Below are 17,588 nucleotides of genomic sequence, written 5' to 3'. Positions count from 1 at the left end.
TCCGAAGAAGTGGGTTGTAGCCCACGAAAGCTTATGCTCTAAGAAATTTGTTAGTCTCTAAGGTGCCACAAGTACTCCTGTTCATTTTGTTTCTGTTTGTGGGAAGTTTTGTAATGTAAAAGCAAAGGAGGGATTTGGACTTGGCATTCCCATGTTTCGGGAGAGTGCCCTAACCACCGTGCTATAGGCTCATCTAGCATGGGTCTGTGGCAAAGTTGCTACTCCAGTACATCCCCTCCTGCCTAGCTGTGGCACCTTGTACTTCAGTTTTCCCCTACTGTCCTTCAGCCTACTCAAGCTGTAGAAGTCTCCTGGCCCTCGGCCAAACTACTTCATAGAGTCCTGCCCCTTCCAGGGCCCCACAGGGGTCCAGCCCAGGCCTGTGCATCTACACAGCAATTCTAGTCCTGCAACCCAAGCCTGAGTCAGGTGGTATGTCTACACAGGGATTAAAAGCCCCGTGGCACAGCTGTGGCTAGCCTGGGTCAGCGGGCTTCAGGTGCGGGACTAAAAACTGTTGTGTAGATGTTCAGGCTTGGGCTGGACCCTGAGCTATGGGACCCTGTGAAGATAAGAGAATCCTAGAGCTTGGGCTCCAGCCCAAGCCTGAATGTCTACACAGCAATATTTAGTCCCACAGCCTGAGCCCCGTGAGCCTGAGTCAGCTGACCTAGACCAGCCGCGGGATTTTGTATCCCGTTAACGAAATCCAGCAGAAATACTCAAAATGATGCAATATTCAGCCCCCTTGGGCTCAGCAGCCCACCTCTTCCTGCAGGCATGCCTTGGCCACTGTAACTTGTCCCTACGTTAGTCCCATGCTCCTGTGCCCCCAGAGGCTAGCCGGCTCATCCCTTTTTTCAGGGGTTCAAGCAGGCTTTCAGTCTTCGGGGTTCACCCTGGGGGTAGCCTGTATGCTCTTTTTCCCTCTCTGCTTCCCAGCCTCCTTTCAGGCTGTTTGCCAGAAAATAGGCACTTCCCCCTCCTCTCCTCTGGTTATCCCCCCTCCAGCTGGACTCACCCAGCTCTTTATGAGAATCCCCTGGTGGGTCCAATAAATAGGTTGAGCCACCTGTTCTCCAGTCAACCTGATCTGTCACGGGCTGGACCATTAAGGGCCAGCCAGCCTGTGTTGGTGTCACTCTCAGGCTAGGTCTACACTACGGGGGGGGGCGTGGACCTAAGATACGCAACTTCAGCTACGTGAATAGCATAGCTGAAGTTGCGTATTTTAGGTCGACTTACCTGGCTGTGAGGACGGCGGCGAGTCGACTGCTGCCGCTCCGCCGTCGACTCCACTTCCGCCTCTTGCCGCAGTGGATTTCCGGAGTCGACGGCAGAGCGATCAGGGATCGATTTTATCGCGTCTTCACTAGACGCAATAAGTCGATCCCCAATAGATCGATTGCTACCCGCCGATCCGGCGGGTAGTGAAGACGTGCCCTTAGTCTCTCTTGTTGAAGCAGTTCTGTTTGGTATAAAGGACTTGAATAGTCACTGAGCCAGAGAACGTGAGTGACCCTTAGGCTGGAGGTTAGGGTTCTCATCTGGGAGGTGGGAGACCTGCTCCACATCAGACAGAGCGGGGAATTGAACCAAGGTCTCGTACATCCCTGGTGAGTGCCCTAACGCCTGGGCTAAACGTTATTGTTGGTTTTTTGCTCACTGGAGCAGCCAGAGGAAGCTCTTCATCTCTATGCCAAAAATGTAACTGACAGCAAAACTATGGAGTACACTCACAATGCAGGATTGGAAGGCTCCACCTGTTGATGATGGGGTGCAACCTCCAAACTTCTCTAGCTTTGGACGTAATTATCCAGTCCTGCACTAGGGACTTTAGGTCCAAAAGTAAAATACTGCATGATGGTATGTTTAAAAAATAAAACGCACAGTAGATTCCTTGTGTAGACAACTCAAGTTTCATTTAGAGTATGTTAATTTTAAAAATAACTGAATTACATGGGATCATTTCAAACTTCCTGAAATCTTTAGATTCATTTGAACCAGGAGATAAAATGATATTCCTTCTTTCCACTAGGGTCTAAGATTGAAAATGATAATTCCTTGATTCATAGAATTAGTGCTTTAATGACATGACAGATTGTTTTCAACACACAATGGCAAAGGCAAACTGTCACACTGAAGAGCTGCTAGAAGACCAGAATAAGATTTCTAATATTTTCATATTTCTGTTTCAATTATGGCATTGACAGTAATTTGTAGGGTCAAACTCAAAGTTCTGACCTTCGTCTTAAAAAGTGCTAATTTCATAAGCCAGAAGGGACCATTATGATGATCATCTAGTCTGACCTTTTGCATCACACAAGCTGTAAAATTTCACCAAGTAGTTCCTGCACCATACCCAGAACTTTTAGCAGGACTGAAATCATGAAGGTCAGGTATAATCACAGAATCCGTCACCAACTCATAGCCTTAGTTATACCCATAGTACACTTGACAAACCAGGAAAATTATTTTAGTAGCAGCATTCTATATGTATTTAAGGGGGAAAGTTGTAAACATCAAGGCCAGAGAGAAGGTTGCAAGCCTCAAGCGGGGAGAGAATTAGGGCCTGAACAAGACTTTAGTGATGAGCAGGAGTTGAAAGGAAAAGTCAGGTCCTGGAGATGTAGATATAGGTAGGTGTCAACCAAATTTGCAGCTGTGAAAATTGCATCACAAACGGTGAAATCTGGTCTTTTGTGTACTTTTATACTATAGGGTAAAAGTACACAGTGTTTCTCAAACTGTGGAATCCAACCCAAAAGGGGATCACAAGTCCACTGTAAGGGGGGGGGGGTCACAGGATTCCCACCCCTACCTCTGAGCTACCCTCACAGCTGAGCGGCCAGCAGCCACCAGCCTTCACAGCCAGGCAGAGGGCCAGCAGCCGCCACTCTCAGCTTCAGAGCTGGGCCGCCGGAGAGCAGCAGCCACTGGCCGGCTGCCCAGCTCCAAAGGTGGCATTGCCGCCAGCAGCAGCACGTAAGCAAGGGTGGCATGGTATGGTATTGCCATCCCTACTTTTGCACTGCTGCTGCTGGCAGCTGCACTGTCCCCAGGATCTGGGCACCCGGCCAGCAGCCGCCACTCTCCAGCTGTTATAAAGGAGGTACCACCGCCTCCCCCTGTTTTATGAAGGGTGCCTAAGACACTACCTCTCCCCCCCCCCCCCCCCCCAAAAAAAATTTTTTTTGGCTGAAACTATTCAGCAAATTTGTGTCAAATTTGTAAATTGTTTCAGCTCAACCAAAACTGCATTTTTTTGCTGAATAAACTATTCTTCTGAAAAATTTCACCCAGCCCTTCTAATTGGCCATTTCCTTGTCCTATTTGTGATCTCCCAGACCTTCTCCACACACCCTACCATCTGTGATTGTGTAACATCCTTGTGGGAACTGCATTAGGTGTTTAATGGAGAAGTAACATTAGGAAAATTATTTATTTCTAGCTGCTGGTAATCGGAGAGCCAGTGCCATGTGAACTACCATTTCTCTGTGGGCCTTCAGCAAATGCTCAGTGGGCCACAGATTGAAGGCTGAGAACGTGAGCCAAACATCCCTAAGTGCTTGATGCTAGCAGTTGCTCTTTAAAAACAAAAAAAAAACAGAGAGAAGAAAAAAATTGGGGGGGAGGGGGAACTGCTCAGTTGCTGTGGATGTTAGTGTTGCGGAGGAAGCTGGAGAGCCACTGACATTTGTACTGGTTAGAAGTAGTCTGAGCTGGATTTTATTTACATATATGCACCATTTATGTATTGCCTAGATGTTGGAATTATCAAAGATCAGATTTAAATTAAATGGCAAGGTAAAAACGCAACAAAACATACAAAATTAAATCACTGTTTTTTTTCCTTCAGTCTTAATCACTTTGTGGTTGAAGATTCTTGTGTCTCCAAATTGGCAAATGAACGTTTATCACCCTCAGGAGCTCCTCTCTGCACTGATTTGTTCATCCAGCAGCAGGGGGAGTTGTGTGATCAGTCCAGGCACTCTCTCACCTATACTCCATTGGCCAAAGGCTTTACCGGCTACTTTAAAATCTGCCCCTAGCTCAGGCCTCGTTAATTAGTAGCAAAATGTGTCTTCATTAATAAGCTGCCCAATTGTGTTCTATATTCACGTCAGTGTTTTGGTAATTACTGCATGCTAGGGCTTGCTCCAGGGTGATGTGTCTTTCATATAAAGATAATGAAAAGAGTTGTTAAACTGATGCAGCTTCAATTTATGTTATCTGAGGAAAACAGTAACGTTTCCAAAACAAGACTTAAACCTGAGCTCCTCAGTAATTAACAGCCAGATACTACATGGAAAAATAGTCATTACATTTTTAAAAGGTATAAAGATTTTTCTTCTTCACTGTTTAAGCTAAGGAGTGAGGGATACAATTCAGTGTTGCGATGTACTATCCCAACTAATGTGGCGAACCTTAATCCCAAATAGTATCACTTCTTACTGAATCTCCATATGTTCATTTAAAAAAAAAGTTCTAAATTTATGTACTGAGTTTAATTTGTTCTGGTCAAACTTGTGCTAGTTATTAAAGTGCATATTGAATTGGGACTGGGGCTTGAAATATACAGGATACAGTTCCTGAATCTGAGTCTACTGCTTTGCTTCCCCTGTAACTCCTGTCTCCACACTTGCATATGAAAGCCACAGTGCCCCATGGACTTTGGCTGCTGGTGGGAATGGGGAAGGGAATTGTCTTGACAATTCAAGCCTTTCTTTTTGCTACCTTGCTTAGTAGATGTGTGAAGATTATTTCCATAGATTATGTTCTGAGCAAGAGCTCAGTAGATTCCCTGCAAATCATTTATTTTGCACAAAAACATTACAAGTGTCTGAGTGATATGCACAATGGTACATACAATCCAAACCATATAAATTTTAAAATAAGCACAAAGGGTTGTTTTAATAGAAAACCCATTTCCCACACTAGGTTACTTTAACAGGCATTAGTTTGCAAGACTAAAGCCTCCTAGTTTACAATGGATGTGGCATTCTGAAAGACTCTGCTTATTCTGCAGGCTTGGCATCACCTACTGCCATAACTCCAGTGGCATCCCCTTTCTGTAACAGGCTGAAGTCTACCACTCCAGTTTCAAAGCCTCTGGAAGGTAGGTAATCAAAAATAGCTGAAACTTATGATGAAGCTTTTATACGTGCTTTAATCACACTGTAACTATTTTTAATATTTTCATTTTGCTTAGAAATAGAAGCCAGGCCTGATATGCAATTAGAATCAGACATGAAGCTAGACAAGCTGGAAACATTCTTGGGAAGACTGAATAACAAAGGTATGTAAGAGTAATTTAAGAATGTAATAGACTCTCTACCTGATTTTTCAAATCAGTTAATGTATTTTAGTTACAGTACCTGGTAGCAGAACTTTGTGTACTTGTATTGTTCATTTCACCAAGACCATAGCAAAGGTTGTACACTTTTTTTCATGATTCAGTCTTTGCAAAATTTTGTTAGTCACCACCTGCTATTTGTTTTGTAGACAACAAAAAGCCTTTTTAAAAATCGTAATTCTTTTTTTGTACTGTCTCATCCCCACACACACACCCCACATCTTTTCCCATTACATTCTTGCTTCTAGTTAGTGCTTAATTTGTAATGAAAGACATGCCAGGGCTCAAGCAATTTTTTTACATTCCTAACTGATACAACAAGCCCAGAGGTGCCGGGGCTATGAACTGCCAAGTTTAGAGGTGCCAAGGCTCAGCCCTGGCAAACCCTGGCACAAATTAAGAACTGCTTCTAGCAAATTATCCAGATAACATTATAAAGTCGTATCACCACTTCGGACCTTGCATAAGAACCTATCATTACTTATGATAATCTGGCTTCCAATGCTGGTTCATTGTTTTAATCTTACTAATACCAAACCAGTGCATTGGTCATCTTCCCCACCCTCTTCACTGAAGTAATTTTTAAAAATCTTTTTATAGTGTCTTTTTATAATTCACTTTATAACTTGGTGTCTTTGATTGATTATAAACTAAGTTGTCCCCACATCTAGACATTTCAGGTTTTCCCATCTTTGTTTTGGGACCAAGACCTTATTTTCATATTTGGCATTTTGTCAAGCATGTCAGAAATAAATAAGTGTTTACACTGTTCACTGGAGGAGGTTAAAATGAGCAATTTAATGTGGTGAGGCACTAAAATAAGATCTGGATTGTGCCACTCTTATTAACCCTGAGTAGTGTCTTTCCCTACAAGTAACCTTGTTACATTACTTGAGGTGAGGATGGCAGAATTTGGCCTTCATTCTTTAGTGTAGGAAATCCATGCTACTGAGCACCACAGGCCCTGCACGTATCACCGTTGTGTCAAGCTATCTCATCTTAGGCTAGCTTTTAAATTTTATCTCTCAGTTTAAAAAAAAAAAAAATGCACAGAAAAACAAAAGACTACCACACACAACTTTAAGGTCAGAAACCCAGCATAGTATTTAAGAGAATCTTTCTTTTATCTGTATCTGCAGTTGGTGGGATGCAAGAAACCGTGCTAACGGTCACAGGAAAATCGGTGAAAGAGGTGATGAAGCTGGACGATGATGAAACCTTTTCCAAATTTTACCGTCACATGGATTGCCCCACTTCCACAGTGCCTTTGGAGCTTGATGAGGACTTTGATGCCATCTTTGATCCTTATGCACCAAAGTGAGCTCCTTCTCTTTCGCTGTTCTGAATGAATAAATATAAATTTTTCCACGATGTCTTACAAATGGCCGTTGGTCTCCCCTTTTTACCGGTCCCCTCCCCTCCCATCTTTACCCCAATAGGAGAAACCTTCCAACTTAACCAAATCTTTGCCCAGAGTTGGCTAACTTTAATCACAGATATGTAGAGCTCGCCAAAATGTTCAGTTGTAGAAATTTTTTTTTAGGTGTCTCTTAACAGTGGCCACATCCAATTCTTCTCTGGATTTCTGGAATACCCTTACGCATGCATCAGTGAGCTGACTTTAGCTTTAAATATCATCCCAGTACAGAGCAAGTCTGTAATCATTAGTGGCTTTTGACTAAGACCAATTATGTCATCTAAAGATTATAAAACTTTCATTTGCTGCTTAGGTTAACTTCTTCTGTAGCAGAGCACAAACGTGCCGTGAGACCTATGCGCAGAGCTCAGGCTTCAAGGAACCCCCTGAAATTGCTGGCTGCACGAGAGGACATTCTTCATGAATACACCGAACAAAGATTAAATATTGCCTTCATGGAGTCAAAGCGAATGAAAGTAGAAAAAAGTAAGTCAGTTTCATGGCTCTTATGTGCCAGTATCTTTCTAGTAGTGAAGGGCTAAAAAAAAATACGCATAACACTCTCTGAGAGGTTTTCAGTTAGAAGGCTGAACATCGGTAAAATATTGAACCCAAGTGGAACAAGAAAGAAGTGGGGGAACCTTGAGGGAAGGTTACCTACTTCAGTACTCTGATACCAACTTTTCCAGTCTATTCAACCAGTGAAGAGAGAACAACACTGAGTTTTTGAGAGATTGGGTCGAGTTGGGAGGAGAGTGGCTGAACATGCCACTAGCATCTAGGGAGCAGATAAAATGCATGTTTAGTATGATGACAAATTATTCTTCTGTTGGGAAAAGAGAGCAACTCTAGTTTGTCAGAAATAGACCAACTTTTATTCTTGTAAATTTCCCTCAATCTCATGGCCATAATTATCCGTCAAGAATTCAAAAGCAACCTCGTAACTCCAAACCATTAGCTTCCTTACAGAGTAACTGTATTCTGGCAGGAACTTGCAGTGAAGTGCATTAGTGACATTGTGTTCTCATGATAACCACAGTATTAACAAGTCACAGTAGTGTAATGTTTCTTCAAAGTTTATTTGGCAAACTATCATTACAGTGCATTGGTTAAGAGTTTCCCTTTTGTCACTGCAGTGAAGAGAACTAATCTTTATGTTGCCTGTATTGCTGAAAACAAATTCTGTGTAGTATTGTACTTTGCAGTGTTATACTAAACAATCTGTTCCACCTTATATTTAGCTGTGACACTCTGAGTACCTTTCCCAGACCTGAAGAAGAGCTCTGTGTACCCAGATGCTTGTCTCTTTCACCAACAGAAGTTGGTCCAATGAAAGATCTTAGCTCACCCACCATGTCTCTTTAGTATTGTGATGTAATGTAAAGAGAAGCATTAATCTGAATTATAAACTTCTGAAATCATTTGTTTTGGTTGAGAAATAGGTGTTAATTGTGAAGAATTGAGATTCTTTTAGAACTTTATAATAAGCTGACTCTGAAACTTTGGAGTGTGTAAATGCCTGTTGTATCACAATGGCTGAGATAAATTTGAGGGGAATTGCAACTAATTAGTCTTGGCTTCTCTCTCAGCATCGTTAATCATTTATATTTGCATCACAAATGTACACTGCACTTCCCAAAATATTGAGTAAGATATTTCTTAAGTTGGAATTTCTGAAAATAAAATATGTTTGGTAAACTGATCGTTGACAGTTTTTACTATGGGATGATATCTAGAAACTTGCCTAATGATTAAGACGAGCAGAGTCTTTGGACTAGCTGTTAACTTTAAATTCAACCTGTTTTTTGTTGTCTTTTTCAGTGGCAACAACAAAAAAAGCTGAAAATGAGCCATGCAAGAAAAAAATCTAATAAAATATAGAAACGAAACATAATGTGTTTTTTTTGTTTTTGTTTTTTGCTTTTTGTGTCTCCTGTTTGGTTTTTTGTTTTGTTTTGTGTGTGTAAGTGTCTACAAACTCAAATTTCTCAGAAGTAGCACTTGCTGGTTTAGCAAGCAAAGAAAACTTCAGCAGCGTCAGTTTACGAAGTGTCAATCTAACTGAACAAAACTCCAACAACAGTGCTGTGCCATACAAGAAACTGATGCTGTTGCAAATTAAAGGTATGCAAGAAGGTTTTATATTATCAATATGTATTCATTATGGTAACGTCCAAAGGCTCCTCTAGAAATTGGAGCCCCACTATATTGCCAAAGAACCCCCTGCCCTGGAAAGTTTACAACCTAAAAGATTCAAGAACAAGTGAAGGTTATGAGTCATGGATATAACATGCCACGTAAATGAACATGGTGGTGACTGGCACGGCTTTGGTAAGGAAAGAGGAGAGGATAAACTTCAGGATTTCTGTTTTTCTGTCCTGTGGGGTTTTATTTAAATTTTTGCTTTATCTCCCTAATATTCGCCTCTATTCTGGTACCCATTACTACCCACTTTCCACTTGCAGTACCATAATGCCATTTCAATTATTCTTGCAACACATTGTTACTGAGCCTAATCTCTGCTAAATACTACTTGTCTGGCAAGTCAGAATCTTTAAATCACTGATTATATGATTGTCTAGTAAGGCAATAAAGTAGTTTCACAAATGGAAAAGGCTATGGATTTTGGCTGCTTTTTATGCCATTTATTATTATTCTTTTTTTCTCCAGTGGGGTTTAAAATTGTCAAGGCAGGAACAAGTGGCAATATAGAAATATCAGTTAATAGAAGAAAACAAATTGTTTTCCCCACGTATGAACCCTGTGTTGTTCTTTATTCATTCTTCTAATGAAAGACTTTGGGGAATGGATTATTAGTGCAATGGGATCAAGTTTGTCTTTCATTCAAAATAATTAGGTCTTCAAAGATTGATGGCAGTATTTTTAGGAATATAATTATCCTGGTTTTATATTTTAGGAAGAAGACATGTTCAAACAAGATTAGTTGAACCAAGGGCTTCATCACTGAACAGTGGTGACTGCTTCCTGTTGTTAACTCCACATTACTGTTTCCTTTGGGTAGGAGAGTTTGCAAACGTCATAGAAAAAGCTAAGGTTAGTCCACTAAAATGAGATCTCACTGGCCATTTCTTCCTTTCACATAATCACTCTTGATGCCAATTATCTAAATAGTCCAGTGCTGGAATATGTGCACAGTAGCATATCATTGATAATCAGTGGGAGGCAGATATGTCTTATTCCCCTAACCTCTGCATTTATTGGAAGCTGACGTGGGACATGCAAGTTGCAAAACCACAATAGAAAATAGGAAATCCTCAGGAAAGGGATTTGTATTCAAACAGAAAAATAGTTTGAATTGCAGGATGTCCTTTCTGTTTCTGCATTCATTAGGATCAGTTCTCATTTGAATTACAAATAAAAGCACTGGTGTAGTTGTCATTTTTCTCTCACTTCTTGGTGTTTAATAAAAGAGAAGTAATGACCATTACCACTGTTACCAACCGTGCTGTCCCCTTTCTCACTCCTGCACTTTCCCTCGACTGAACGTGCACAAATGACTTAACCGATCCTATTCAGATAATTATGTTAATCTCTTAGGCATCAGAACTTGCAACTTTAATTCAGACAAAGAGGGAACTCGGCTGTAGAGCTTCTTATGTACAGACCATAGAAGAAGGGATAAATACCCATACTCATGCTGCCAAAGACTTCTGGAAACTCCTCGGTGGCCAGACAAGTTACCAGTGTAAGAGATTTTATATTTTCACTATTTCAGCCCCTGATGTTTTATCATCGTAAAATAGCTGAATTGACTGTTCCAATGTAGAGAAATTTAATATTAGAACACTGAGTATTTATGATTTTTTTTTTCTCTTCAAGCTGCTGGAAACCCCGAGGAAGATGAAATGTACGAAGCTGCAATAATAGAAACAAATTGCATCTATCGTTTAGTAGATGATAAACTTATTCCTGATGATGACTACTGGGGGAAAATGCCAAGATGTACTCTGCTACAATCCAAAGAGGTACAGTAAGTTACATTTAGGAGTTTGAATTTGGAACACTTAACACTTCCTCTGGAAGATACTGATGGTCTGATTTTCAGTAAGTTTGTAGGCACACAATTGCAAATACACATCTGCACACTTACTGAAAATCAGGTCCTTTGTACTTCTGATACTTTAAACCCTTCGCTGCCAGAGACTGACCATCTGCAGAGCCCTTGGTGCCAAGAAAGTAAAGAAAAATTAGAATGTATTATCTCAACACTGACAACTTTTTTAAAGACTTCCAACCCTTTTTGTCCATGGTGGGTTCTTTTGCTTCCAGTCCATCCAAATCTAAACCAGATGGTCCTAACTTTTTTTTTTTTTCATCTCCCCTTCCCAAAACTCTTTTCCACCCTCAGTAAATTCTCACTGCAGCCACATCATCAACCAGGAGGAATTGAAAGTAGGTTTTTAGAACAAGTCAATATTGCTTTGTGATCAGTAAGAGCTTTCAGTTTTCCCATGAACTCCCTCCCTCATAAGCAAATTCCTCTGTAGCATTCCTAGTACAGTAACTCCTCACTTAACATTGTAGTTATGTTCCTGAAAAATGCAACTTTAAGTGAAACAATGTTAAACAAATCCAATTTTCCCATCAGATTTAATGTAAATGCAGGGGGTTAGGTTCCAAGAAAAAAATTTGGGGCAGACAAAAGGCATTATATATTGTACAGTACTGTACTGTACCGTGGTTGGGAAGTGCCCCAGGTTTACCCCACACAGGCACAGCCCGCTGCAGGCAAGGATGCTAGGAAGCACCTTTGCAGCAGCAGCGGCAGCTTCCCCGGAGAAGAACAGGCGCTGACTTTGCTGGGGGATGCTCCAGGCCTTCCTCTTCCTGTCCCCACTCCACTCCAGGCCCACCTCTTCCCACCCCCACTCCAGCTCCTCTCCAGAGCACAACGCGTCCCTGCTCCTCTCTTCCCCCTCCCCCCCCAAGTCCTAAGCGCTGCCAAACAGCTGTTTGGCAGTGGGGGGGGCGCGTGGGGGGGGGGGGGGGAATGGAAGGCGGAGAAGAGGAACTTGTGCAATGCTCCCTTGTAAAGTCACTGCTCTTCCACAGAATCTTGCAAGCAGTGGACAGAGCAGGCAGCCAAATTACGTTATAAGGGAGCATTGCACAAATTTAAACGAGGATGTTCCCTAATTGAGCAGCGACGTAACTTTGAAACAACGTTAAGCGGGAGGACGTTAAGTCAGGAGTTACTGTACTGGCTTACCAAATATGCAAGTAATCAGGCCCATAAGTCAAACCCAAATGGTATGCTGTGGCTGCTATTTCATTGTCGCCTCCTTTTGTCACATAGGACATTTGTAAGTATTTGTTTCGCTACATTAATTATATTACAACCTGGCCAAAGTTATACTAAAGAGTTTTTGGTATAATTGAGCATATTTTCCCTGCAGTTTAAATTACTACTGTAATTATTTCTAGGTTCTGGTTTTTGATTTCGGCAGCGAAGTATATGTATGGCATGGGAAAGAAGTCACATTAGCACAGAGAAAAGTAGCATTCCAGCTGGCCAAACATTTGTGGAATGGAACATTTGACTACGCCAATTGTGACATAAATCCTCTAGACCCTGGAGAGTGCAATCCCCTTATACCAAGGTACCAAACTTACAGCTGTTATAGTACTTTTGCTCTCTTATTGATACACTGGGGACATACATTATTGGGAGTTAATGCAACTGAATTCCCTTAGACTGGGTCAGTGTGTAAATGCCAGCTGCCATTTTTCTTTGTGGAAACAATGGCTTTTAGTTGCCATGAGCCAGCATGATATAACATGTAAAGTTGTGCCAGCTGGGGAGCTGTGTATTGGCAAATAAACATTTGGGGAGACGAAATCTTTCAGGCTGCCTTTGTACATCATAAAGAAGAAGGTACACAGCCGTTTGCTTTCCTTTGCTAGTCACCTTTAAAATCCGACATCAAGTCACTGGCAAATATTTGATATCTGAATAGTTTCAAACTTTATAATTTGCAAACTAGAGTAAAGACTTAAAAACCTGTATTGAACATGAGTTTTCTCAGGGATGTTTAAACCATTTGATTTCTTGCATATATGTTACAGTGTGTAATTTAATCCAGTTTTTTGTTTTTTCTAATACAGAAAAGGACAAGGGCGTCCTGACTGGGCTATCTTTGGCAGACTCACAGAACATAATGAGACCATATTGTTCAAAGAAAAATTTCTTGATTGGACAGAACTGAAGAAACACAATGAGAAGAACTCTAGTGAATCTCTTCACCAGAAGGTAGAGCAAATAAACTTACTGAGTATTTTCAATACTTGATTTGTGTGTCTGTAATGGGAAGACAATTTTGAATTCAAAACATATAAATGACTGATATTCATCAGCAGAGACGTAAGTTTTGTATTCAGTGGTCTAAACTGCTTCCTTGATCAGTCTGTATTTAGAATGTCAACCAGAACAATATCATTGATTGTAAACCCACATACATGCTCTTAATCAACTAGTGTTTGGGGGGTTGATCAATGCTTCAAAACTGGCTTTAGTACAAAAGGAAAACAGTAAAACTGTGTCACAAAGTATCGCATACATTTGCTCCTTGTATATTTATAATTAAATCATTGGGTAAGAAGAAAAAAATCTAAACGTAGACCAAAAAACCCCCAACCTGTTACATGTCTTATCACAGGAAGACTCCAGGTCTGACTTTAAAGCATATGATGTCATGCTAATGGTACCAGTGCCCCAAACTACGGTTGGCACAGTCTTGGATGGAATAAATATTGGCCGTGGCTATGGATTTATTGAAGGAGAAGATGGGAGGCAGTTTGAAATTATCACTGCCTCCGTGGATGTCTGGCACATCCTGGAATTTGATTACAGTAGGCTGCCTAAACAAAGCATTGGACAGTTCCATGAGGGAGACACGTATGTGGTTAAATGGAAGTACATGGTGAGCACTGCAGGTTAGTGAACATCTGAATTTCTTCATGCTAGATACTGATGTCTGTGGCTAAAACAGCTAATGTTATAGCAAAATCCAGAGCTAAATTTCCTTGCATGTGATGCACCCCACTAGGCAAACAAGACAGGAATTCACTTACAGCATGTGGCCATTAAATGAACTTTGCAAGCAAGATATGAAGTAGAATTCCTGGTAAAACCATTCCTGTTTTTCCTCTTCCTCACACCAAAATGTAATCTGTGCCATCACACAGCAGTTTGCCATGTATTAGCTTACTTGCATCCAAATTGCAGTCGCATAGTTTTGGTTTGCAAAATGGCTTGAGTGATGATATCAAGAGTAACTGTAATCTTCTTTAACGTAGAACTGAATCAGGTAGGGAGCTGGACTAGTGGCAGTGCTCTGAACTGACTTGCAAGAGATGTAGGTTTAGTTCCAGGTGAAGCCTTTGCCAGGTAGTGGAGAGAGGAACCAAGGGGGAAGCAAAAGTCTGTGAAGTCAAAGTGCCAGGAGGGAAGGAATCTCTCTTTGTGCTGGCTCTCCAAACACTCATCAATGCATTTCAGCCTTGATTTGAAAATTCTTAACTGTGCTCCAATTAAAAGACTGATTGATTAGGCAGATCTCTAGCAAACAACCAACTCGGGGTGATCTTTGTTGAGGTAGGGGACTGGTAGGGCTGTGCCTCACTCCATGCTTTCAAAATGGGGAATGAACTCCAGAACAGGAGATGGCCCATTGGTAAGTAAAGTACGAACAGCCCCACAAATGAAAAGTGTGTTCCAAGGGGGCAAGCCCTAATCAGCCACAGCACAAATATGGCTTCACTCTTAAAAGTAGTGAGAAAATGCAGATTAATGTGTGATTGTGGAGTCAAGATACTAGAGAATCCAATTAGAGGACAAAAGGGTGTGAAATTTGAATCTGAGAGTAGCTGTAGATGAAGTAAACCCAGACACGTATGCTTTGTTGCAGAAACTTTTGAATAGAAAACTATCTGACTTAAACATGAAACCATGAACTGATTCCATATGTAAACAAAACAAGAGAAAACCAACTTCTCGCTCCTTGAAGAATTTGGGGTTGTTGTTTTTTTCCTTACACTTTGCAAATAGTTTGAAAGTACAAATCTGCTCGGTTGGGCTGGTTTTGTCAAAGGAGGCACCGCCTTTCACTGTTTTGAAGGGTTTAGGAGGAGACTGAGGCCAAGATTTTCAAGTAACTAGTGAGTTTGGGTGCCCAATTTGAGATGACTTTAGAGGGCCTGGATTTTCAGAGTGATTGTTCAGCACTTCTGAATGTCTGGTAGGTGTCAAAATAGATTTAGGAGACTAACTTTAAACAGTTTTTGAAAATCTTGTCCTAATTGTGTCACAGGTTATTCAGAATGTTCAGTAACTAAAGTAAAGCTTTCCATCAAGGGTTTTAATGTAGAACTTGTCTGTCTTCACACATGCTTTTGATTACTAATTGTAAGATTCAGATAATGAATAAAGGTCTTTTTAAAAAAAAAATATTCTTGGCTCCGAGTCCTCTGCTCAGACTAACATGGAGCATTTAGTTAATTGGAAAATGAAACTTTTACAAGTAATCACGAGACTCTTTTCATGGAAGTAAGTTATTAACTTAGTGTTCTCTGATTGTCATAACTTGGAATCCCCTGGCAGTTTCCTTTTTTAATATAATTATACCAAGAATTTTCGTGTTCTGCCTGTAGCTGTCTCAACTGCTGCTGTTTCCAATATCGTTCAGCAGCCAGCTAATCGCTTGCTGCCAAAGAACAGTGTATTATGGAAAATGAGACACTGTGCTTTTTTTGTTGTTTGGTAACATGACTGGCTACACCATTCCACGTTGTCTGATTCTCTCAAGTGATGTTAATTATTTTACATGATCCTTCTGGTTTGGAGGCCTTTGGCCAGTCAGTGGAGTTTGTGCGTGCGGCTTTACATCCACCAGATGATGTCCCTGTGAAGGATTGGCACATGCATCTTGCACTGCTTGACTTAATGTTTCTCAGATTGTGCGGGTAGTCAGTGCTGCACTGGATTTCACATCACTGAGCTGGCTGGCTGTGCACTCCACAACGCTAGCAATAGCTGTTTTCCTTCAACGTGAGCCATTTGTTTTGCAGTTGGAAGCAGACAAAAGGGAGAGCAGCAAGTAAGGGCTGTTGGAAAAGAGAAGTGTGTGTACTTCTTTTGGCAAGGGAGGCACTCCACAGTGAGCGAGAAGGGCACATCAGCACTGATGACTGTGGAGCTTGATGAAGAGAGAGGAGCACAGGTGAGCTGCCGACGTACCCACTACGTAGAAACTGCTATGGGAAAACTGTAGTAAAAAATTCTAGTACTGTCCAAATGCCCACATTTGGTGAGTAAATGTGGTGGTGGGATTTGGGGTCCTCTTTTTTTTTTTTTTTTTTTCCCCCTCCCTTCTAATGCAGAAGCCGTACTTATTGCCATTACATATACATATACAGCCCCCCAAAGTCCCCTTTGGACTTGCAGAACAACATTCCAGCATTGTAAAAAATTTGCTTCTTTGTGGATTATGTAATTCCAAGATCTGCCTTCTGCGAAGTCTGAGGAAGAACGTTCCTTCTCTCCTTCCCCCTGCTGTAGGAAAAGGCATGACTTGTAGATACATCCCCTGCCTTCAGGTTCAGAATCCAATTAAGGAATTCATGTTCTGTCACATTACAAGTATCCGAAGAGCTGCAGCCATTCTGCTAAGCCCCATAAGAAGAATTTTCTGCCAGGCCAAGACATAAAATTGAATTGTATTTGCAAAGTATTGTAATGACACAGCTTGGGGAGCAGGCATGGGGGTGAAGGGAGCAAAGGACATGATCTCATTTGACACCTCCCATACCAAATTCTGTGCAAGTGATTATAAACCAGTCTGTCCTATCCGTTTAATAAGCAGCAATGTCAGTTCAATAATAACAAAACTTTTTAAGGCTTCATAGAAGCCAGCATTTTAAGCAATATTAAAGCATATTTGTACAAACGCTTCCTGACTTACGCAAGCATTCTGTTCTGGAATGCCTTGCGTAACTCGAATTTTGCGTAAGTCAGAAACGTATACTCGACCATTACGCAACCCCACCCCCCCAAAAACCTCCTATTACTAGCTTACAGAACTTTTTCCTAAGTGCAGATTTGCGTAAGTCGGGTTTGCGTAACCCGGGGGGCATCTGTATATGATTTTTACAATCTTCATAAGGCTGCCGTATAACTATTGTCTCAAAATGTCTCAGTTCTTTCAGAAGATGACTCCTGCCATTAATGGACTCCAATGCTGTTTGAAAATAAACCAATTTAAATTACATATAGTCAGTGCTAATTATCCTCTGAAATTTAAGATTGCTGAACACTGAAACATGGGTACAGGTTCCTCTTAGTTATGCAGTTCCTAACCAGAACAACATGTACGAGTCCCACTGAATGTTGATGTATTTGGCAGCTCAAACAATAGTCAGTGTTTTAACATATTAGAAAAACCACCCTTGTGGGTGGCCAGGACTATACTATTTTTAATACTCTGCCAAGAGGCAGTTTTTCCTCAATCTTTAAATTCATTTGCTGTGGTTTCGGTATTGTGGTGCTCTCCATTTCTAGGTACAAGTGCTTCAAGGAAAAGAACCACCATGCTTTCTGCAGTGCTTCCAGGGAGGGATGGTTGTGCATGCTGGAAGAAGGGAAGAGGAAGAAGAAAATACACAAAGTAAATCATTTATTAGATACGTTTTTTCTGCTTCATGGCCCTCCTTTTCTGGAAAAAATGGATTTTAGATGAAGGCTAAACTAGCACTCATTCTATAACAACGGGAATAGTGGAGCTTCTTCTGTAGATGATC

At 41.2% G+C, this 17,588-nt stretch overlaps 1 protein-coding gene across 1 annotated transcript in view; it reads left to right on the top strand.

Moving 5' to 3' along the window:
* The window catches only part of SVIL (supervillin), a 145,574-nt gene that overhangs the window by 113,907 nt on the left and 14,079 nt on the right, over positions 1-17,588 (top strand). The window contains exons 21-33 of the mRNA XM_024214440.3: positions 4,977-5,119; positions 5,213-5,299; positions 6,496-6,673; positions 7,087-7,259; positions 8,742-8,897; positions 9,691-9,827; positions 10,332-10,479; positions 10,614-10,759; positions 12,219-12,394; positions 12,900-13,044; positions 13,451-13,727; positions 15,861-16,012; positions 17,350-17,455. Coding sequence (XP_024070208.2) covers positions 4,977-5,119; positions 5,213-5,299; positions 6,496-6,673; positions 7,087-7,259; positions 8,742-8,897; positions 9,691-9,827; positions 10,332-10,479; positions 10,614-10,759; positions 12,219-12,394; positions 12,900-13,044; positions 13,451-13,727; positions 15,861-16,012; positions 17,350-17,455 — 2,024 coding nt within the window. The remainder of the gene's footprint in view (positions 1-4,976; positions 5,120-5,212; positions 5,300-6,495; positions 6,674-7,086; positions 7,260-8,741; positions 8,898-9,690; positions 9,828-10,331; positions 10,480-10,613; positions 10,760-12,218; positions 12,395-12,899; positions 13,045-13,450; positions 13,728-15,860; positions 16,013-17,349; positions 17,456-17,588) is intronic.

This window comes from Terrapene carolina, unplaced genomic scaffold (assembly GCF_002925995.2).
Source record: "Terrapene carolina triunguis isolate 2854851 unplaced genomic scaffold, T_m_triunguis-2.0 Scaffold111, whole genome shotgun sequence".
Classification (NCBI taxonomy): Eukaryota; Metazoa; Chordata; order Testudines; family Emydidae; genus Terrapene; species Terrapene triunguis.
Note: the sequence above shows the minus strand (reverse complement) of the source record. Positions and strands in the feature narration are given on the sequence as shown.